General features: G+C 40.0%; 1 protein-coding gene across 1 annotated transcript in view; it reads right to left on the reverse strand.

The window, feature by feature from the left end:
* The window catches only part of FER1L6 (fer-1 like family member 6), a 124,746-nt gene that overhangs the window by 34,747 nt on the left and 70,860 nt on the right, over positions 1-19,139 (reverse strand). Inside the window, exons 28-31 of the mRNA XM_067467013.1 lie at positions 17,732-17,771; positions 10,414-10,532; positions 8,637-8,768; positions 6,329-6,454 (exon numbers count right to left, since the gene is read on the reverse strand). Coding sequence (XP_067323114.1) covers positions 6,329-6,454; positions 8,637-8,768; positions 10,414-10,532; positions 17,732-17,771 — 417 coding nt within the window. The remainder of the gene's footprint in view (positions 1-6,328; positions 6,455-8,636; positions 8,769-10,413; positions 10,533-17,731; positions 17,772-19,139) is intronic.

Here is a 19,139-nt window from a genome sequence, read left to right on the forward strand (position 1 = left end):
AGAGGTTGTAGAGGTTTTAAATAAATATAGGGACATATTTTCGGACTTGCCAGGAAAGGTCCAAGGAGTCCAGCATCGAATAAACACCGATGATGCTACTCCTATTGTATCTCCACCCTACAGGGTTACGGGGAGAATTAATGAATGTATTGAAAAAGAAATTAGGGAAATGTTGGACCTAGGGATTATTGCTCCATCGGTTAGCTCTTGGGCTTCACCTATAGTTTTAGTGCAGAAGCCTGACAAAACAATTAGGTTTTGTGTAGACTATAGGAGGTTAAATAAAGTGACCCAGACGGACACCTATCCTATGCCACGTTTAGACGATCTACTGGAAAGGATGGGGAAGGCCAACTTTATTAGTAGCATTGATTTGACCAAGGGGTTTTGGCAAGTGCCCATGGCACCACAAGACCGTCACAAGACCGCTTTTCGGACCCAAAATCGATTATTTGAATTTTATGTCCTTCCTTTTGGCCTAAAAAATAGCCCGGCCACATTTCAAAGATTAGTGGACAGTGTTTTGAGTGGACTGGGGTCTTTCTGTGTAGCCTATATTGATGATATAGGGATTTTTAGTAATTCATGGAGAGATCACCTTAATCATTTAGATCTGGTGCTAAACAGGTTGAGGGAAGCAGGGTTAACCGTTAAAGCTTCCAAGTGTAGGATAGGATATAAGGTTACCAAATATTTAGGACATTTAGTGGGAGGAGGTCATATTCGACCTGATCCTACTAAAGTGGCAGTTATACACCAGTGGCCAGTGCCCAAAACGAAAAAACAGGTTAGGGCATTCCTTGGATTGGCGGGTTACTATCGAAAATTTATCCCATCCTTTAGTAATCTGGCAGCCCCTCTTTCGGATCTTACTAAAAAGAAGAACCCGAACCAGGTAATTTGGACTCCAAATTGTCAGACTGCCATGGATCAATTGAAGAAATCCATTACTTCAGATTCTGTCCTAATGGCACCAGATTTTGACAAGCCCTTTATTTTGACGTGTGATGCTTCAGATACTGGGCTTGGAGCTGTCCTAAGCCAATTGGATGTAGAAGGAGAAGACAGACCCCTATTGTTCTTAAGTAAAAAATGGCATTCTAATGAGTATAGTATGTCAACAATTGAGAAAGAATGCTATGCCATTATCTGGTCAGTCAAGAAACTGAAACCGTATTTGTGGGGTAGGAAATTTACTTTGCAAACAGACCATGCTCCCTTACGATGGCTAGATAATGTAAAAGGTACCAATAACAAACTGTTAAGATGGAGTTTGGGTTTACAAGATTTCATATTTGACATAAAACATGTTTCAGGTAAACAAAATGTAGTTGCGGACGCCTTATCAAGGATTCCATAAGTTAAAGGTTTGTATATATGTATAGTTGAAATGTACCTAACTATGATGCGTTTCCCTTTCAGAATTGATATATGTATATTTATTGTTAAATGTTATGTAGGATTATTTTTGCTGTTCTAGGATTAAGAAATGTGCAAAAATATTTTTCTGGGGGGGAAGGTGTAGAGAAATGTTTATTATAGAGTGTTTATTATACTGTATTTAAACTGTATTTATGTATTACATTTATTGCCATGGCCTAGCTGTGAGGGATAGGTTGCCATGGTGACAAGACAAAGCCTCAGAGGAGGTGGGCGGAGCTTAAGGAGGAAAAGGTTTGAAAGTGGCAGTTAAGCTCCAGTCCGGTGGAAGAGACCCGGGGAAGAGGATAGCCAGTTAGGGCTCTGTTGTGAAGCTGTGAGAATTCAGTAGTTCCTAGAATTTGTGAATATTTCTTCAGCAAGAGAGCTGAAGGTGTTACCTTGTTAGATTGCTTAGGTTAAAAGAATCTAACAGAGGGGGTTTGCAGGATTGCCAGTAAGGAAAGACTGGTGTTCAGTGGTTTGTTCCGAGTATAGGGCAAACAGTGTGGACATTCACAATAGGGAACTCTGAAGTAGTATAAGCACTTCATTAAAGAAGAAGTTTGTAGAATTGTATCATCAGAAACATGTATCTCAAACCAGCCATTTTGTAACATCAAGCCTTGTGCCAAGTTCAAACTCTCAAAACTGCAACAATTACGTTCTGTTAACAATAAAACTTGTTCTCTTTGTATTTCAAACCTGCCTCCTTCATTGCTTTTATGCTTGGTGCATTCCACACTACCAGCGTCACCTCACAACACAACTAAGGATAAATAGAGACACAAACCAGCGTCTCTAAACATATTGGTGGCAGCTTAATTGATATATATATAAGAAGGTTCCTTACAAATATTGTTGGCATCAAGGAAAATTAGTACTTCCTCACATAATTTTGTTAACAAGCGGTGGGATTAACGCTTCTTCACATAATTTTTGGTGGCATCTAGTGGGATTAGTGCTTCTTTACATTTTTGGTGGACTCTTCTCTCTACATTGGATTGTTCATCAAAAATATCATAGTTTATGTGGTTGTGTCTTCTGATGACCTTCCATGGTCCAGACCAATCCAATTGAAGCTTGTTGGCCTTGTTGGGAGATAAAAATAAAACTTCATCTCCGATGTCGAAGACCTTTGGCTTAGCAGTAGAGTCATAATAGTCTTTCTGTTTCTGCTGAGCCGCAAGCAAATGTTCTTGAGCTATGTCTCTAGCCAGCTGCATTGTTGCTTGAAGATCTCTTAAATACTCCGTCACTGGAACAGGATCCTTCGCCGGACTTTCTTCCCAATATTCTCTCAACAGATCTAACGGACCACGAGCTTTCCTTCCATACAGCAATTCAAATGGACTGTAGCCGGTGCTGTCATGAGGGACGGTCCTGTAGGCGAACAGCAGTTGTTGTAACTTGACGTCCCAGTCATAAGGCCTTTCCTGACTGTAAGACTTTATCATTTTGACTAAAGTCTTGTTCATATTCTCAACCAGTCCATTTGTTTGCGGATGATATGCTGTGGAAGTCAGGTGTCTAATTCCACATAACTCCAGCAACTTCGACAGAAGCTTGGAAGTAAACTGGGTTCCCAAGTCCGAGACCAGTTCTCTGGGATATCCAGTTCTTCCCCAAATGGACAGCAGGGCATTTGCAATTGTAGTTGTTTCGATGTTAGTCAGAGCTACAGCCTCTGGATATCTTGTGGCGTAGTCAATCATGGTTAAAATGTAACGATAACCACGTCTGCTTGGTTTACAGAGAGGACCTACAATGTCAATGCCTACTCTGTAAAATGGTTCCCCAATTATTGGCATAGGGATCAATGGAGCTTTAACTTTATCCCTTCCAGTGCTCAATCTCTGGCAGATGTCACAGGATTGGCAAAACTCTTTGATCCTCTGGAACATGCCAGGCCAATAAAAGTTTTTAGTGATCCTTTTCGTGGTTTTTCTTATGCCCAAATGTCCACCTTGAGGGTTTTCGTGTGCCACCCTCATCAGCTGTTCTCTAAAACCTTGAGGCACTACAATTTGACTACATGTCACTGATCTTTCTGTCGAGTTCACACTTTTGGATTCCCTATATAGGACACCATTCTTCAGTATAAACTCGGAGGGCTGTTCTTCTGGCAATACTGTGGGGTTTTGAGCTAAAGCAAATAGAGGCTTCAGAGATCCATCGGCTCTCTGTTCCTGCCGAATCTCCTCAACTCCTCCCGTCTTCTTAACAAGCTCAGCCACTGTAGCGCTGGTTTCTGGACTCTCGTCCCCATCTTGTTGTATGGCAAAACACAGGGCTTTCTGTTCAGGGCTTTCATTGTTACATTCTTTCTCCCCACACGCCATCTTACAGAATTTAATCTCCTCAGCCAAATCATTTCCAATTAAACATTGATATGGTATGTCAGGACTGACTGCAAAATCCCACATACCCTTCCATCCTTTATATTCTATTGGCAAGGTCACCACGGGTGTCGGGATCGCGGGACCTAAACCTTTTAATTTTATTTCAGAGGTTGGCTGTTGAAATTTCTGAGGTATTATTTCAGGGTGCGCGATGCATACTTCGGAACCTGTATCTCTGAGTCCTTTCCTGTCTTTGTGATCAATAGAAATGGTTTCTAAGTAGTCCTTAGATGGGCTGCCTGACAGGATGAACAGACATTGTTTCTCTTGAGGCTCTGAGCTTGAACTCTCCTTTGAAACAGTATCTGCTTCTGCCCTTGGTGTTTCTTTCATTTTATTCACAAAGAGGGTTGTTTTCTCCTTCTTTAACAGGGGACATTGATATTTTAAATGATTCCATTCTCCACATTGAAAGCACCGTCGTTTTACCTCAGGAGCAGTTGGTCTTATTACACTCTGCCTCCTATAGGTGGTGTCTTCTAAGTCAGCACCCTTTTCTTGCTGTGGGCGCTTTTGTTGTGAATAAAATGGCTGCCTGTTTGTTCTTTTGTCCCCTGGCAGATCTTCCCTTTTAAATCCTTCTTTCAAGGTTGTTATTTGATCTGCCATACCCGCTGCCTCTACAATCGTGGATGGCTTGCGATCTTGAATCACCCAACGAATTTCATAAGGAACTAATTGGAAAAATTGTTCCAATTTCAAAAGTTCCCTCAGCTGTTGATAATCTTCTACCTCAGACGTCTTTATCCAACTATCGAACAGTTGAGACAATCTAGAGGCCACCTGAGCAAAACTTTGTGTTTTATCTTTCTTCAACGTCCTGAACTTAAATCTATAATATTCAGGAGTCAATCTATATTCCTGTTGAACCTGTTTCTTAAACAGATCATAGTCTCTACAAGACTCCTCCGGCATCTGTCCATAAATCTGTAAAAGCTTCTCATTTATCTGAGGCCTTAGGTACATCATCCATTTGTCTTTAGCTAACCCAAAATCTTGACAACATCTCTCAAAAGATATAAGGAATTTCTCTGGGTCATCTCCTTTAGTAAATTTTGGGAATTTCTTTGTCAAATCTGGGGTATCCACTCCAGATCTCCCTTCCTGAACATCACTGGATGTTTGAGACAAAGCCAATCTTTGCTTTTCTAGCTCAAACTCCATTCTCTTCCATTCTAACTCCCGTTCCAATTCTCTCTCTCTTTGTCTCTCTTCAAATTCTCTTTCCCTTTGTTTTTCTTCCAATTCTCTTTGTTTAGCCTCTCTTTCCATCTCCAATTCTAATCGTCTCATCTCTAATCGTTTTTCCTCCATCTCCAGTTTATATTTATAAGCCATTTCTGTCATAGGCACTGGCTCTGTCTCTGACTCAGAGCCCGAACTTTCTCCTTGGTCTCCCTCTCTTTCTTCAGCTAGCTTTCTCTGCCGCCTGGTAGCCATTTTTCAGCAACTTTTACCTCACAACTTATTTTAAAATTAAACTTAAGGCACTCGATTAGTTGTTACACGAATCCCGTCGTCTGCCACCAAAAATGTAAAGAAGCACTAATCCCACTAGATGCCACCAAAAATTATGTGAAGAAGCGTTAATCCCACCGCTTGTTAACAAAATTATGTGAGGAAGTACTAATTTTCCTTGATGCCAACAATATTTGTAAGGAACCTTCTTATATATATATCAATTAAGCTGCCACCAATATGTTTAGAGACGCTGGTTTGTGTCTCTATTTATCCTTAGTTGTGTTGTGAGGTGACGCTGGTAGTGTGGAATGCACCAAGCATAAAAGCAATGAAGGAGGCAGGTTTGAAATACAAAGAGAACAAGTTTTATTGTTAACAGAACGTAATTGTTGCAGTTTTGAGAGTTTGAACTTGGCACAAGGCTTGATGTTACAAAATGGCTGGTTTGAGATACATGTTTCTGATGATACAATTCTACAAACTTCTTCTTTAATGAAGTGCTTATACTACTTCAGAGTTCCCTATTGTGAATGTCCACACTGTTTGCCCTATACTCGGAACAAACCACTGAACACCAGTCTTTCCTTACTGGCAATCCTGCAAACCCCCTCTGTTAGATTCTTTTAACCTAAGCAATCTAACAAGGTAACACCTTCAGCTCTCTTGCTGAAGAAATATTCACAAATTCTAGGAACTACTGAATTCTCACAGCTTCACAACAGAGCCCTAACTGGCACTCCTCTTCCCCGGGTCTCTTCCACCGGACTGGAGCTTAACTGCCACTTTCAAACCTTTTCCTCCTTAAGCTCCGCCCACCTCCTCTGAGGCTTTGTCTTGTCACCATGGCAACCTATCCCTCACAGCTAGGCCATGGCAATAAATGTAATACATAAATACAGTTTAAATACAGTATAATAAACACTCTATAATAAACATTTCTCTACAGCTTCACTTCTTTGTAATCTTTGAGCTGATTCTTATGTAAGGAATCATTTTTAAAAGGAATCCTAAATTATGCAGAAAGCTGCAATAGGGAATATACTTACTGCGACAATATATACTCTGATTAGAACTTTTACAGAGTGATTTGGAGGCAAGCCCTGGAGAATCCTCAGTTGGTTTCCATCTCCTGAGCAGCAATCTTCGGGACTTTTGTATATGCAGAAACAGCCCTATTAGTATACAGAATGCATTTAGTTACTAGCACCAATCCCAGATAAGAAAATGAAGGAAAATATTATGCATGCCCTTATCTCAAAAAGGAGTTGCATTCTATTATATTAGACATCTGTTTCATTTCCTGGAAATTATTTTATTGCCTAGTATTGCAAAGGCATTCAACAATATGTCCTAACAACGAAATGTACTGCATTAATTGGCTCAGTTCTAAGGCAGAGAGGAGTTGTCCAAATCCTCAAACATGTTGTCAGTTCTCATATTAAATTAACTGAAGTATTTCCAGATTAAAACTCTGATGCCATAAATCACGACTTAACAACACTAGATATTTTGGTGATGCAAATCTGTTCAGCAGTGGAACTCTCTGCCCCGGAATGTGGTGGAGGCTCCTTCTTTGGAGGCTTTTAAACAGAGGCTGGATGGCCATCTGTCAGGGGTGCCTTGAATGCAATTTTCCTGCTTCTTGACAGGGGGTTGGACTGGATGGCCCATGAGATCTCTTCCAACTCTATGATTCTATGATTCTGTGAGTCTATGATTCTATAATGTGTTACTATGGACTATACTGATTATGGTGGGTTATCAAACAAAAACATCTGAAATTGCCCATTTTCTACTATAGTGTACATTTGGATGCCTAAGTCACTTGTTGACTGTGTCGTCGAAGGCCAGAATCACTGGATTGCTGTGAGTTTTCTGGGCTGTATGACCATGTTCCAGAAGCATTCTCTCCTGGTGTTTCTCCCACCTCTATGACAGACATCCTCAGAGGTTGGGGACATGGCCATACAGCCTGGAAAATTCACAGCAACCGTATTGTTGACTGATAGCAAACCCATGCATTTCACAGGATTTTCTTAGGGAAGGCATACATACTCAGAAGCAGTTTTTGCAGTTCTTTCCTATGAAACATATTCAACAGCACCAGGTATTTACTGATATTCTCTCATTCTAGTACTAACCAGGGCTGACTCTGCTTAACTTCCAAAATCAGATTGGATCCGATGCATTTTATTAGGCCACCTGATATAGATCTGTCCATTGACTGGAACAATAATTGATGACACTAAAACCTATGCCTAATAAATGGGCAAGATACGAAGTTTTGTTTCCCATTTGGATTTTAGTTGAAAGTGAATGAGCCTGTCCAAACTACTGCACATTACCTATAGAGTGTGGATTTTTTCAATGTGTGTCAGGAGTGACTTGAGAAACTGCAAGCTGCTTCTGGTGTGAGAGAATTGGCCATCTGCAAGGACGTTGCCCAGGGGACGTCCGGATTTTTCTGATGTTTTACCATCCTTTGTGGGAGGCTTCTCTCATGTCCCCGCATGGGGAACCGGAGCTGACAGAGGGAGCTCATCCATGCTCTCCCCGGATTTGAATCTGTGACCTTGTTGGTCTTCAGTCCTGCCACCACAAGGGTTTAACCCATTGCACCACTGGGGGATCCTTGTGAATGTGCATGTAAGAGAAGGACGAGGGCTTCCAGCAACCAACTTCCCCAATTTTTCTTCTGTTGCACCAACTCTAATTCTTCAAGTAAGTAGATGGATGAAGTATCAACAGACCTATATTGTTTTCATTTTCCTCAATTTCTTCCATTAGTCTTTATATATGATTATGCACAACCTATTATATACTAAGATTAAGCTTACTTTTTGTATTCTGGACCCAGTATGTGGGGTATGTGGGACTGGGTGTTGTGCAGCTTACTAATTGGTAAGAAATCCACTCCATAAGCAGAACATATTGTAACATTCACACTTGCCTCCATCAGACAAGAGTTCTTTCTCCCACCCTGGACATTCCAAAGATATATAAACCCCACTTGCCTGTTTTCCAACACACCTCACAACCTTTTAGGATGCCTGCCATAGATGTGGGTGAAACATCAGGAGACAATGCTTCTGGAACATGGCCATACAACCCAGAAAACTCACAGCAACCCAGTGATTCCAGCCATGAAAGCCTTCAACAACAAATCCACTACTATTCCTCACATTTCCCAAATAGTGAAGACTGTCAATGAAGAATCCTAGTTGCAAATAGTTCATTTATTTGCATATAGATAATATATACATGCACTTCACCACAACATATGCACACAACATAAAACAGTAACATGAATTTCCATGCAATGCAATAGGATATTTAAACCACATTTAGCAGTACCTTAAATTTCCCTATTATCCTGTCCTCATAATTGCTGTGATCTTCATCTGTAGCTTTGCCTCGGAAGAGTTCAAATGTTTTCACCCAGTCTTCAAAATTGTTAAATTCACTCTCCAGGTCTCCATCATAGATCTTTGGGAAAAATGAGCACAATTATAATATTGTATAATCTCAAAATACTTTGTTTGTGCCACTAAGAACATAAGCACAACATAAACTCTCTTCATTAACTAACATGAATTACTGGCAGCTACTAGAATGATATTTTCTGCAAGCTCTACTAACATGGGTATGAGTTGTCAATGCTATAGCAGTGCTCTAACACATTGTACAGCTAGATACATGAAGAAACCTCAATGGACAGAGTGCCTACAATTGGGCATTAAGTACACCAGGGGTCCTCAAACTAAAGCCTGAGGGCCGGATACGGCCCTCCAAGGTAATTTACCCGGCCCTCACTCAGGGTCAACGTACGTCTGAAACTACTTGAAAGCACACAACAACAACAACAACAACAACAATCCAATCTCATCAGCCAAAAGCAGGCCCACACTTCCCATTGAAATACTAATAAGTTTATATTTGTTAAAATTGTTCTTCATTTTAATTATTGTATTATTTTTAAATGTTTTTTGCACTACAAATAAGATATGTGCAGTGTGCATAGGAATAAACTCATGCTTTTTTCAAATTGCAGTCTGGCCCTCCAACAGTTTGAGGGACTGTGAGCTGGCCCTCTGTTTAAAAAGTTTGAGGACCCCTGATGTACACTTAAGAGGTATATAAATGTCTTTGCAATTTCATCCTCAAGCTGTTTTGTTACATGAAACAGTAGCTGGACAATAGATCATCTGCATTTCAAGAAGATGGCAGGAAAGAATATCTTGAGGATATTATGTTCATGCCCCTTGAAAGCCTAGGGCAGTGGTTGTCAACCTGTGGGTCCCCAGATGTTTTGGCCTTCAACTCCCAGAAATCCTAACAGCTGGTAAACTGGCTGGGATTTCTGGGAGTTGTAGGCTAAAACACCTGGGGACCCACAGGTTGAGAACCACTGGCCTAGGGAAACTTAGATCATATTCCAAGTTACACACAAAACACTAAATTAATAACGTTTGTCTACTCTAGGTATTCTTTCATCCAGCTGTTCATATAATTTCTTCTATGTCTTCTCTTCTCGTGCTGCAAGTCACTCCTGGTGTGAGAGATTGGCTGTCTGCATGGATGTTGCCCAGGGGATGCCCGGACATTTTACCATCCAGTGGGAGGCTTCTTTCATGTTTCCACATGGGAAGCTGGGGTTGACAGATGGGAGCTCACCCCACTCCCCGGATTTGAACCGCCAATCTTTCAATCAGCAGTCTTGCTGGCACAAGGGTTTAACTCATTGCACAATGAGAAAATGTTTTCCTTTGCAATTAAATAACAAAGTATTTCTGTGATACTTTAAAGAATAGCTAGCTTTGTTGGGCATAATATTTCAAGGACTCTTTCCTACTTCATGTGATGCCCAGTTTTGCATGCACAGACACTGCATTTCATGAAATCATCTAGATTTCATGAGACCTTAGAACAAATAAAGATTTTTTAGTGTTTGAGATACATAAAACTCTCATTTTTGCCCCAAAAAGTATCACACTTTCATCACTCACTGGAAACATTGTGCTTAATACCCTTAATCTTCAGTTCCATAAGCACTTATGCTGATTCTCTGAACCAAATTTCCAAATTAGCAGAAAAATTGAAGCTATTAGACATGAAATCAGTAAAATCCTACCTCCATGGTGGCTAGGTTTGCAGGCGCTAGCTTCACCGCCTTCTTGAGCATTTTATCTTTCTTCTTTTTGTCTGGCTCATCATCAATGCTTAATGCCACGTGGCCAGAAGTCTCCTTTGCTGTAAACATAAAAGGATGGGTTTAATAGTTTAATAATAGCTACATCAAAGAACAAATCTCAAGGCTTTATGACATGCCTTACAATAACACCCCCAAGGAGATTTCCAGTTTTAATTACCTCTATTAACAGATCTTTTAAAAAAAAGATAACATAGTTCAATTTAAAAAAATCATGATTTTTAGGCCTGTTTCTGGGATTATTTGGGGTGCTGATTCAGAAAGTTGCATTGGACAGACCACATCAGCTCTGGTTTCTGAAAATATGGTTATCATGGTTTTCTGTATCTCAAAAACTAGAGCTGATAGGGGAAAATTGGTACCATTTTTAGAATCAGCAGGTCAAATATACCGGGGCCAACATTCGAGGTACTAAAATGTGTGCTGGTCAGTGTAACAAATCTTGCCTATTCAAGACTAAGGAGCTTATTGCACGAGGCAGACAAATCACAATTGCAGCACAATACAAATAAACTATTAATTACCTCCTTTTAGAAAAGAAACATCTTCCAACAATCTCCCATCAGAAGAACAACAGAAGAGGAATTATGCAGTGTGGTAAGTCCTACTGTTATCCTGCTGTAATTTCAACAGGCTTGGCTTGTGTGATAAGGTCCTAAGTCACTCCAAAATACTTTGGATTGCAGCAGAAAAACATTATTGCTGGGAAAAATCTATTTCTTTTTCAGTAACAGTGAGACTCATCGCTAAACTCAGAAATATCTATGTTTATGGCTATTCATGCACACTGTAACCATCTTAAGACTAATTAGTAGGGCTGTGCAACCACGGAAAAATTTGTTTCTAAACTCGATTCGTTTTTTGGGGTTTTTTGCGTTTCGATATTTAAAAGAATTCCGAATTTTTTATTTAAAAAAGTTCGATATTTATGAAATTTCGTAAAATTACGAAACGAATACGAAACGAATACGAATCGATTCGTTAATGGCGGACGCGACTGCGCAATATGCTAAAAAACCTCCATATGGGACAGGGGGAACTTCTGAAACTTCCCTCTCCCTCTGTTGTTGACTGTTGGTGTGATATTTATAATTTTTTTTCACTGATTAAACAAACAACAGCTATAAAACTTGCCCCAGACATGCGGAAATAATAACGAAACGATTTCGAAACGATTTCGAAACGAATACGAAACGAATACGAAGCAATTACGAAACGAATTAAAAAATTCGTTTCATTTTTTAGATGCTCCAGAATGGTTCGTTATCGCTTCGCAACCAAAAAAATAACGAATTTTTAACGAATTACGAAATTATGAAACGAAACCGCCCAGCCCTACTAATTAGTCTATGAAAGTTTCAACTTCGTAGTCCATTAAGGTGCTACAAGATCCCTTTGCATACTGATATTCTCGGAAAACAAACCAATGTTGTTCAGTCATGAGATATATTCCTTGTGAACATGAATAGGAGGAGGGGTTTATCAAATATTTTAGTGCCCCTGATAAGTCATTCTTGAAACATAATTTTGATTAGTGTTGGAGCCTGGCAAGCACAACATGATTCTGATGAGGATGATAGGTTTCAAAATGAGGTGTCTGAGCACATTCAGGGAGATTTGGAGTCAGGCCAGTCTGAGACAGGTCAGCCTGACCCAGCAGATGCTGCACATACTAGGAAAAGTGAAGCTGAACTTTCCCTGGAGAAAAGGCCCTGGGAAAACGGAGAGGGTGCAGAAGTCACGAGGGAGTGTAGATTAGATCTCAGGACACAAGGCGTGAAATGCATGCAATTAAGACATTCCCAAAAAATTAGAAATAGGAGTTTCAGGTCTAGATGTGGCAAGGATGATGTCACAAGTGCCTTGGTGGGTTTAAATTAGGTGTTTGATTCTCAGCATTTCAAAAAAGATAACATTGCCATGAGGAATCATAGCATCATAGAGTTGGAAGAGACCTCATGGGCCATCCAGTCCAACCCCCTGCTGAGAAGCAGAAAAATAGCATTCAAAGCACCCCCGACAGATGACCATCCAGCCTCTGTTTAAAAGCTTCCAAAAAAGGAGCCTCCACCACACTCCGGGGCAGAGAGTTCCACTACTGAACGGCTCTCACAGTCTGGATGTTCTTCCTCATGTTCAGATGGAACCTCCTTTCTTGTAGTTTGAAGCCATTGTTCCGCATCCTAGTCTCCAGGGCACCAGAAAATAAGCTTGCTCCCTCCTCCCTATGACTTCACCTCATATATTTATACATGGCTATCATATCTCCTCTCAGCCTTAATAACAACAACAACAACAACAACAACAACAACAACACTTTATTTGTACCCCGCTACTATCTCCCCAAGGGACTCAGTGTGGCTTACATGAGGCCGAGCCAAAATACAACAATACAAGCAATCAAACAACAATACAAGCAATAAAAAACATAGACAATAAAATATACAACATTATCAATAAGACAACACACAATTAAAAACAGTGGGAAGGCCAAATGTAAAATTAAAATTGGAAGTAATGGTTCTCTTCTTCAGGCTAAACATGCCCAGCTCCTTAAGCCACTCTTCATAGGGTTTGTTCTCCAGACCCTTGATCATTTTAGTCACCCTCCTCTGGACACATTCCAGCTTGTCAATATCTCCCTTTGCTGCTCAGAATTGGACACAATATTCCAGGTGTGGTCTAACCAAGGCAGAATAGAGGGGTAGCATGATTTCCCTGGAAACAGTCTTCTTTTCATATTGCCAAGTTTTCAAGTCTTCGGTTCTTGTAATGTCAAGATTCTTGTTTCATGTTCCTGCCTTTGCCTATGTACCTTAGAAGAGTTTTTCCTAGATTACGTTTCCTGTGTTCATGTTCCTGTATTTTACCTTGAATTATTTCTATGTTCTTGGATTTTTAGTTTTTGTGAGATTTCCTTACAGATTTCTTACAGACTTTTATTGCACTTTGACTGCTTTCGTATTTTGCTGTTTTTATCCTGACTGCTATTGTTTCTATAACCCCCCCCCCCCCCTTATTATTCTTTATTCAATAAGTATTTTATTATTGGACTATTGGCCTCTGGTGTGGAGCTGGGTGAAGAGGTGCCACAGGGCTAGCGTGCAACACTTAGATCTTCTGGCACTGAATATCAGCAAGGCAGAAGGATAATAGAACCATAGAACTGGAAGGAACCACAAGGGCCAACTAGTCCATCTTAAAGCAATCCTGAAAGAGGACAATTCAATCTCCACTTAAAAAAAAAACCCTCAAGGTTCTCTGAAGCACAAGGATAACACTTTTTACCCTTCGTTTTCCCAATTTCATTTTTTAAAAATGCAAACAGATATTAATAAACCAATATATTTACATAGTGCCTAATTAGCTGGTGTTGCTTCTAGACAGAGCTGGAACCGTATTCCAAAACCCTTCATTCAAACTGGCATGAGATTGGAATGTTAGTTTAAAAGAGTAAATTACTCACCGCCGCTGGGAAGTGATATGCTAATGTGCTTCCTTAAAATAGCTATTTCTTGCACTGCTTGTTGTTATTAAATATTAAATATTATTTCAAAATCCTTGCCTCCTAAAATGTACTCAAGAAGCCCAAAAGGATTCACTCAAGTGAGTCCCAAAAGCAACATTTTTGGAGGAATAAGTAAACATGAATTGTAATTCCTTACCGACAAATAATGAGGCTACCAGTTATGCCTTTTTTGCAAGCTGTGATGCGTGAGGGGTTCATAATCATTCCTGTGTGCATCTCCCAATTCAGACGGAAACTAACATGTTATCTGAAGCTGGCAGAGTAGGAAAGAGGCCAGCAAGGAGGCAGAGTAGGAAAGCTTCCCAGACCATCCCCATGGCGAATTGTTGGACATTTGACCATGCTGGTCCATGCCCTAGTTATCTCTAGACTGGATTACTGTAATGCTCTCTACGTGGGGCTACCCTTGAAGACAGCCCGGAAATTACAACTTGTCCAATGTTTGGCAGCCAGATTAATAACTGGGGCGACTTACAGGGAGTGGTCAACCCCCCTGTTTAAGGAGCTCCACTGGCTACTGTTTATTTTCCGGTCCCAATTCAAGGTGCAGGTTATCACCTACAAAGCCCTAAACAGTTTGGGACCCGCCTACCTTTGTGACCGTATCTCCCTCCATGTACCATCTCGGGCCTCCGATCTTCTGGGGAGGCCCTTCTTTCGCCCCTGCCAGTCTCACAAGCTCGCCTTGTAAGCACAAGGGAGAGAGCTTTTTACTCGGTGGCTCCCTGACTCTGGAATTAATTACCTGGAGAAATTAGGAAAGCCCCTACCCTAGACACTTTTAAAAAGAACCTCAAAACCTGGCTCTTCCGTTGTGCCTTTGGTGAATAGGTACTCAAATCCCACATTATTCCTCATGTGCAATGTTCTATCACTGGAGTATATATTCCCCCTTGTGGGAAAGCTTGTTTCCACAACTCCCACCATAATGAGCCCTCCTCCACAAACGATCTGTTTCTCTTTTATCTCACCGAGCTTTTTAACCAGTTTTAATTAGTTCTTCTTTTAACCATTACATTGTCACTGTGTTTGTGTTTATTGTAATTTTATATTATTGTATATTCATATTTTTTTTTGTAATTATGATGTTGTTTATTGTTTATTGTTTGCATTTTCGGTTTGCGTTCGGTCGTTCTTTATTGTAATTGTTGTGTGGGCTTGGCCCCATGTAAGCCGCTCCAAGTCCCCATCGGGGAGATGGTGGCGGGGTACAAATAAAGTTTATTATTATTATTATTATTATTATTATTATTATTATTTATAAAATAATAAATAATACTTTATTTATACCTCGCCACCATCTCCCCAAAGGGACTCGGGGCAGCTTACATGAGGCCAAGCCCAACAATACAGCAATGCAAATAAACAACATACAACAACAATAAAATATAAAAATAAAAATAAAATACAAGAAACAATACAAATAAGCACATCAAACAATGTAAAATCACAATAATTTAAACACAGAAAATAAATCACAATGGGCATTTTTGGTCTTTTTTTTGTTGTTGTTAATACATTTGGGCCGGGAATCAAGAACTGTACCTGCCTGAGCATTATTTTTCACCCTTTGTACAATTTGGCAAAATCACTGTACAAAGATGTACTAGACACATCCTTGTACAACACGAGAAAAAGAAGTTACAGTATTGTAAACCCTAGTTATGTTGATGTAAGAAAATAGAAAGTACAACTCATGAGCCTATGGTCCACCAAATTTACTTTAGTGACCCCCAAAACATGCTGAATCCTCCTTTTTAAATTTTAAGTACAATATTTAGGGCAATTTTCACCCCTATCTCAAGCTCAGATCCACCTAAATGTATTAAAACATGCCAAAAGTCCTCCCCAGATCCTTTGCTCCCCCCCCCATTAATATTTCATGTTTGGATACATACCAGTCAAAATGGTGACCAAAAGTAACATCACAGATCAGTTCTGGTCATCATTTTGACTGGATTACAGCCGAAACTGGAGATATTATTCTGCATCTCTGGACAGGTGCAGCCTGTAGGAAGGTTGTGGTGTGACAGGTTAAATCGTTGAACTGTTGACCTGCTGACCTAATGGTTGGCAGTTCAAAGCTCCCATTGTTAGCCCTAGCTCCTGCCAATCTAACAGTTCAAAAACATGCAAATGTGAGTAGATCAATAGGTATCACTTTGGCAGGAAGTTAACAAAGGCGTCCATGCCGGAAAATACGACCCGGAGGTGTCTACGGACAACAAGCTCCTCAGTTTGGAAATGGAACAAGAGCACCTCCTTGTGGCCAGAGTTGAGCACTGCCTCCAGAAAGCTGGTGATGAAAGGGAAGCCTTTACCTTTGTTCTGTGTTATTTATATGTCATTGTTGTTCCACTGTATTGAAAGTATTGACTGTTTGCCTATTTATGTATGTTGTAATCCGCTCTGAGTCCCCTCAGGGAGACAGAGTGGAATATAAATAAAAATGTATTAGTATTATTGTGGGATCAATCCCTGGCACTAGGGTAAAGATAAAAGAGGACTAGTGACAGAAATATCATTACTGGTTAAGCATTGACATAATTTGACCTTTAGGCTGTTGCTTGGTGCTCAAATACATATACACAGAGAGTATACCACAATTTGATGAATGCTGGAAATATATGATCTAATTTATTATGAGTCTGAGCTGACCTGTGCCATGCAAAGATATGACCCACTAGGAAAGAAACTAATGCGGTACAAAGTAGACGTTTGTAGGAAAAATCGGGAGATCACACTAGAGATGGATATAGACTCCATCAAGAAAGCTGCAACTTGCAAAATCTGAATGCAGCTATTGGCAGGATGACATGAAGATCTTTCATTCATAGGGCTGCTATAAGTCTAAATGTCAACTTGAAGCCAGATAACAACATAATTTTTCACACACATCACTTAATGAGAAGGTAAAGGTTTGAGGAAATGGTGGAATCTATGACATTTACCAGAATCCGATTTCAGGTATCTTAAAAACAGAGATACAGCATCGTTAAAGGGCTCCTCAACTAGGCTACCCAGCCATTTCACTCATGCAAATTGGCTGCATAATTAGATTTCCAGAAAGTTCAACGGCACCAGTGATTTCGATAATTAAAATTCCACTCACTTGGAACTCACAGACTCACAATAAATTAGATCATATATTTCCAGCATTCATCAAATTGTGGTATACTATCCATGTATATGTATTTGAGCACCAAGCAACAGCATAAAGGCAAAATTATGGCAATGCTTAACCTGCAAACGTGGAAGGACAATGATTTTCGGATGCCTCCTTCTAATCATGAAAACCTCCTCTTTATTAAAATTGGGTTGTTGTGTGTTTTACAGGCTGTATATCCATGTTCCAGAAGCATTCTCTCCTGACATTTCACCTGCAACTATGACAGGCATCCTCAGAGGTTATGAGGTCTCACAACCTCTGAGGATGCCTGCCATAGATGCAGGTGAAACGTCAGGAGAGAATGCTTCTGGAACCTGGCCATACAGTCCGGAAAACACACATCAACCCAGTGATTCTGGCTATGAAAGCCTTCGACAATTTATTAAAATTGTTTTCACACAAAAAGTCCTTCTGTTTGCTAAAAAGGATATTTTGTTTACAATAAATTAGGGGGAAAACAGTCTCTGCATGAATAGTTTCTCTAGGTAATGGGTCTTCCTTAATAATCTTGAAAAGCAATAAAAATGCAAAGATTTACTCACCGCTTCCAGGTTTTCCATCACTGAAGTCAAGCACTTTTGCCTTTCAAAATACATAAAAATATAAACAGAAAATTACAAAGTTATAATTCAACCGTGACAGCTTCGGTTTTGTGCATGTAATTATAATATTTTTGTTCTACCTTTGCAAACTTATGTCTGCAAGGTTGTTCACAAATTAGAAAATTAAAACAATAAAATATTAATCACGTTTAGAAATGACTTTTGAAATTAGAAACAATACATCTCAGTGGGTTTTTGTAAGTTTTTTTGGACTGTATAACCATGCGAATCAAGGTGGCCAATTGCAACATTCACACTTGTCTCCAACAGACAAGAGTTTTTTCTCCCACCCTGGACATTACTCCACAGATATATAAACCCCATTTTTCCTAGTTTCCAACAGACCTCACAACCTCTGAGAATGCCTGCCATAGGTGCAGGTGAAATATCAGGAGAGAATGCTTCTGGAACATGGCCATACAGCCCCCCAAAATATACAACAACCCAGTGATTCCGGCCATGAAAGCCTTCGACAATACAATACATCTCTAGCATATAAGAGAGATTATATTCAATGAAAAGCATCCTGGAACAATCAGATCCTAAAGACCTTTTTAGAAAACAGTAGGGTGTCCTGCATACATCCCAGACATTTTTTTTTCTAAATGTCTGAGATTCTGAAAGGCAGTTATTACTATTTTATGGAATACCATTAGCTCTGTAAATTCATAATTAATGAAACATCCTCAGCGGGGAAAGAAAGAAGGAGTGAAAGAGACCAGCCAGACAAGGAAGCCTGTGGCATAATAAAGATCATTAACAGGGATGTAAAGTGTTATCCTTGGTTGATAAGTGTACACAAACACATACTGTACACACAAACATAGATGTGTGTAAGAGCCAAATTGTTATGGCATCCAATGTACAAAGTGTATGTCCTGCAAAATTGCATAGAACACCAAATCCTTTACTTTGCATAGATATATATCTATGTGTTCATTGTAGTTCACTAATTTCCAAAGACTTCTTTTCCAGGTATTTTGGACTTCAGCTCCCACAATCCCTGATCTGGGAGTTTAAGTCTGAAAACTAGGCTTGTGCATTCAGGCTAAACTTTGATCCATTTCTGCTGGCTGGATATCGGTAGGCATCCATATCCGTTTTCACATGACTCCCCAAAACGGGTGGGTAGCTGAATAGCTGTTTTTGATCTGCAGCCAAAAACTGCGGCTAGATCCGGCCCATTGGTGGCAATAGGGAACTTACTAGGCTCCCCTTTATGTTCCTGGGACCTTTTCCTTTTTTCCATCAAGGGCGCCTGGGTTTCAGCAACGGGGTTAAGAAAGCACCCTTCCCGGGAGCCTTTCCTTTTTCCTTCAAGTGAGCCTGGGTGTCAGCAACAAGATTA

Source organism: Anolis sagrei, chromosome 4, assembly GCF_037176765.1.
Source record: "Anolis sagrei isolate rAnoSag1 chromosome 4, rAnoSag1.mat, whole genome shotgun sequence".
Taxonomy (NCBI): domain Eukaryota; kingdom Metazoa; phylum Chordata; class Lepidosauria; order Squamata; family Dactyloidae; genus Anolis; species Anolis sagrei.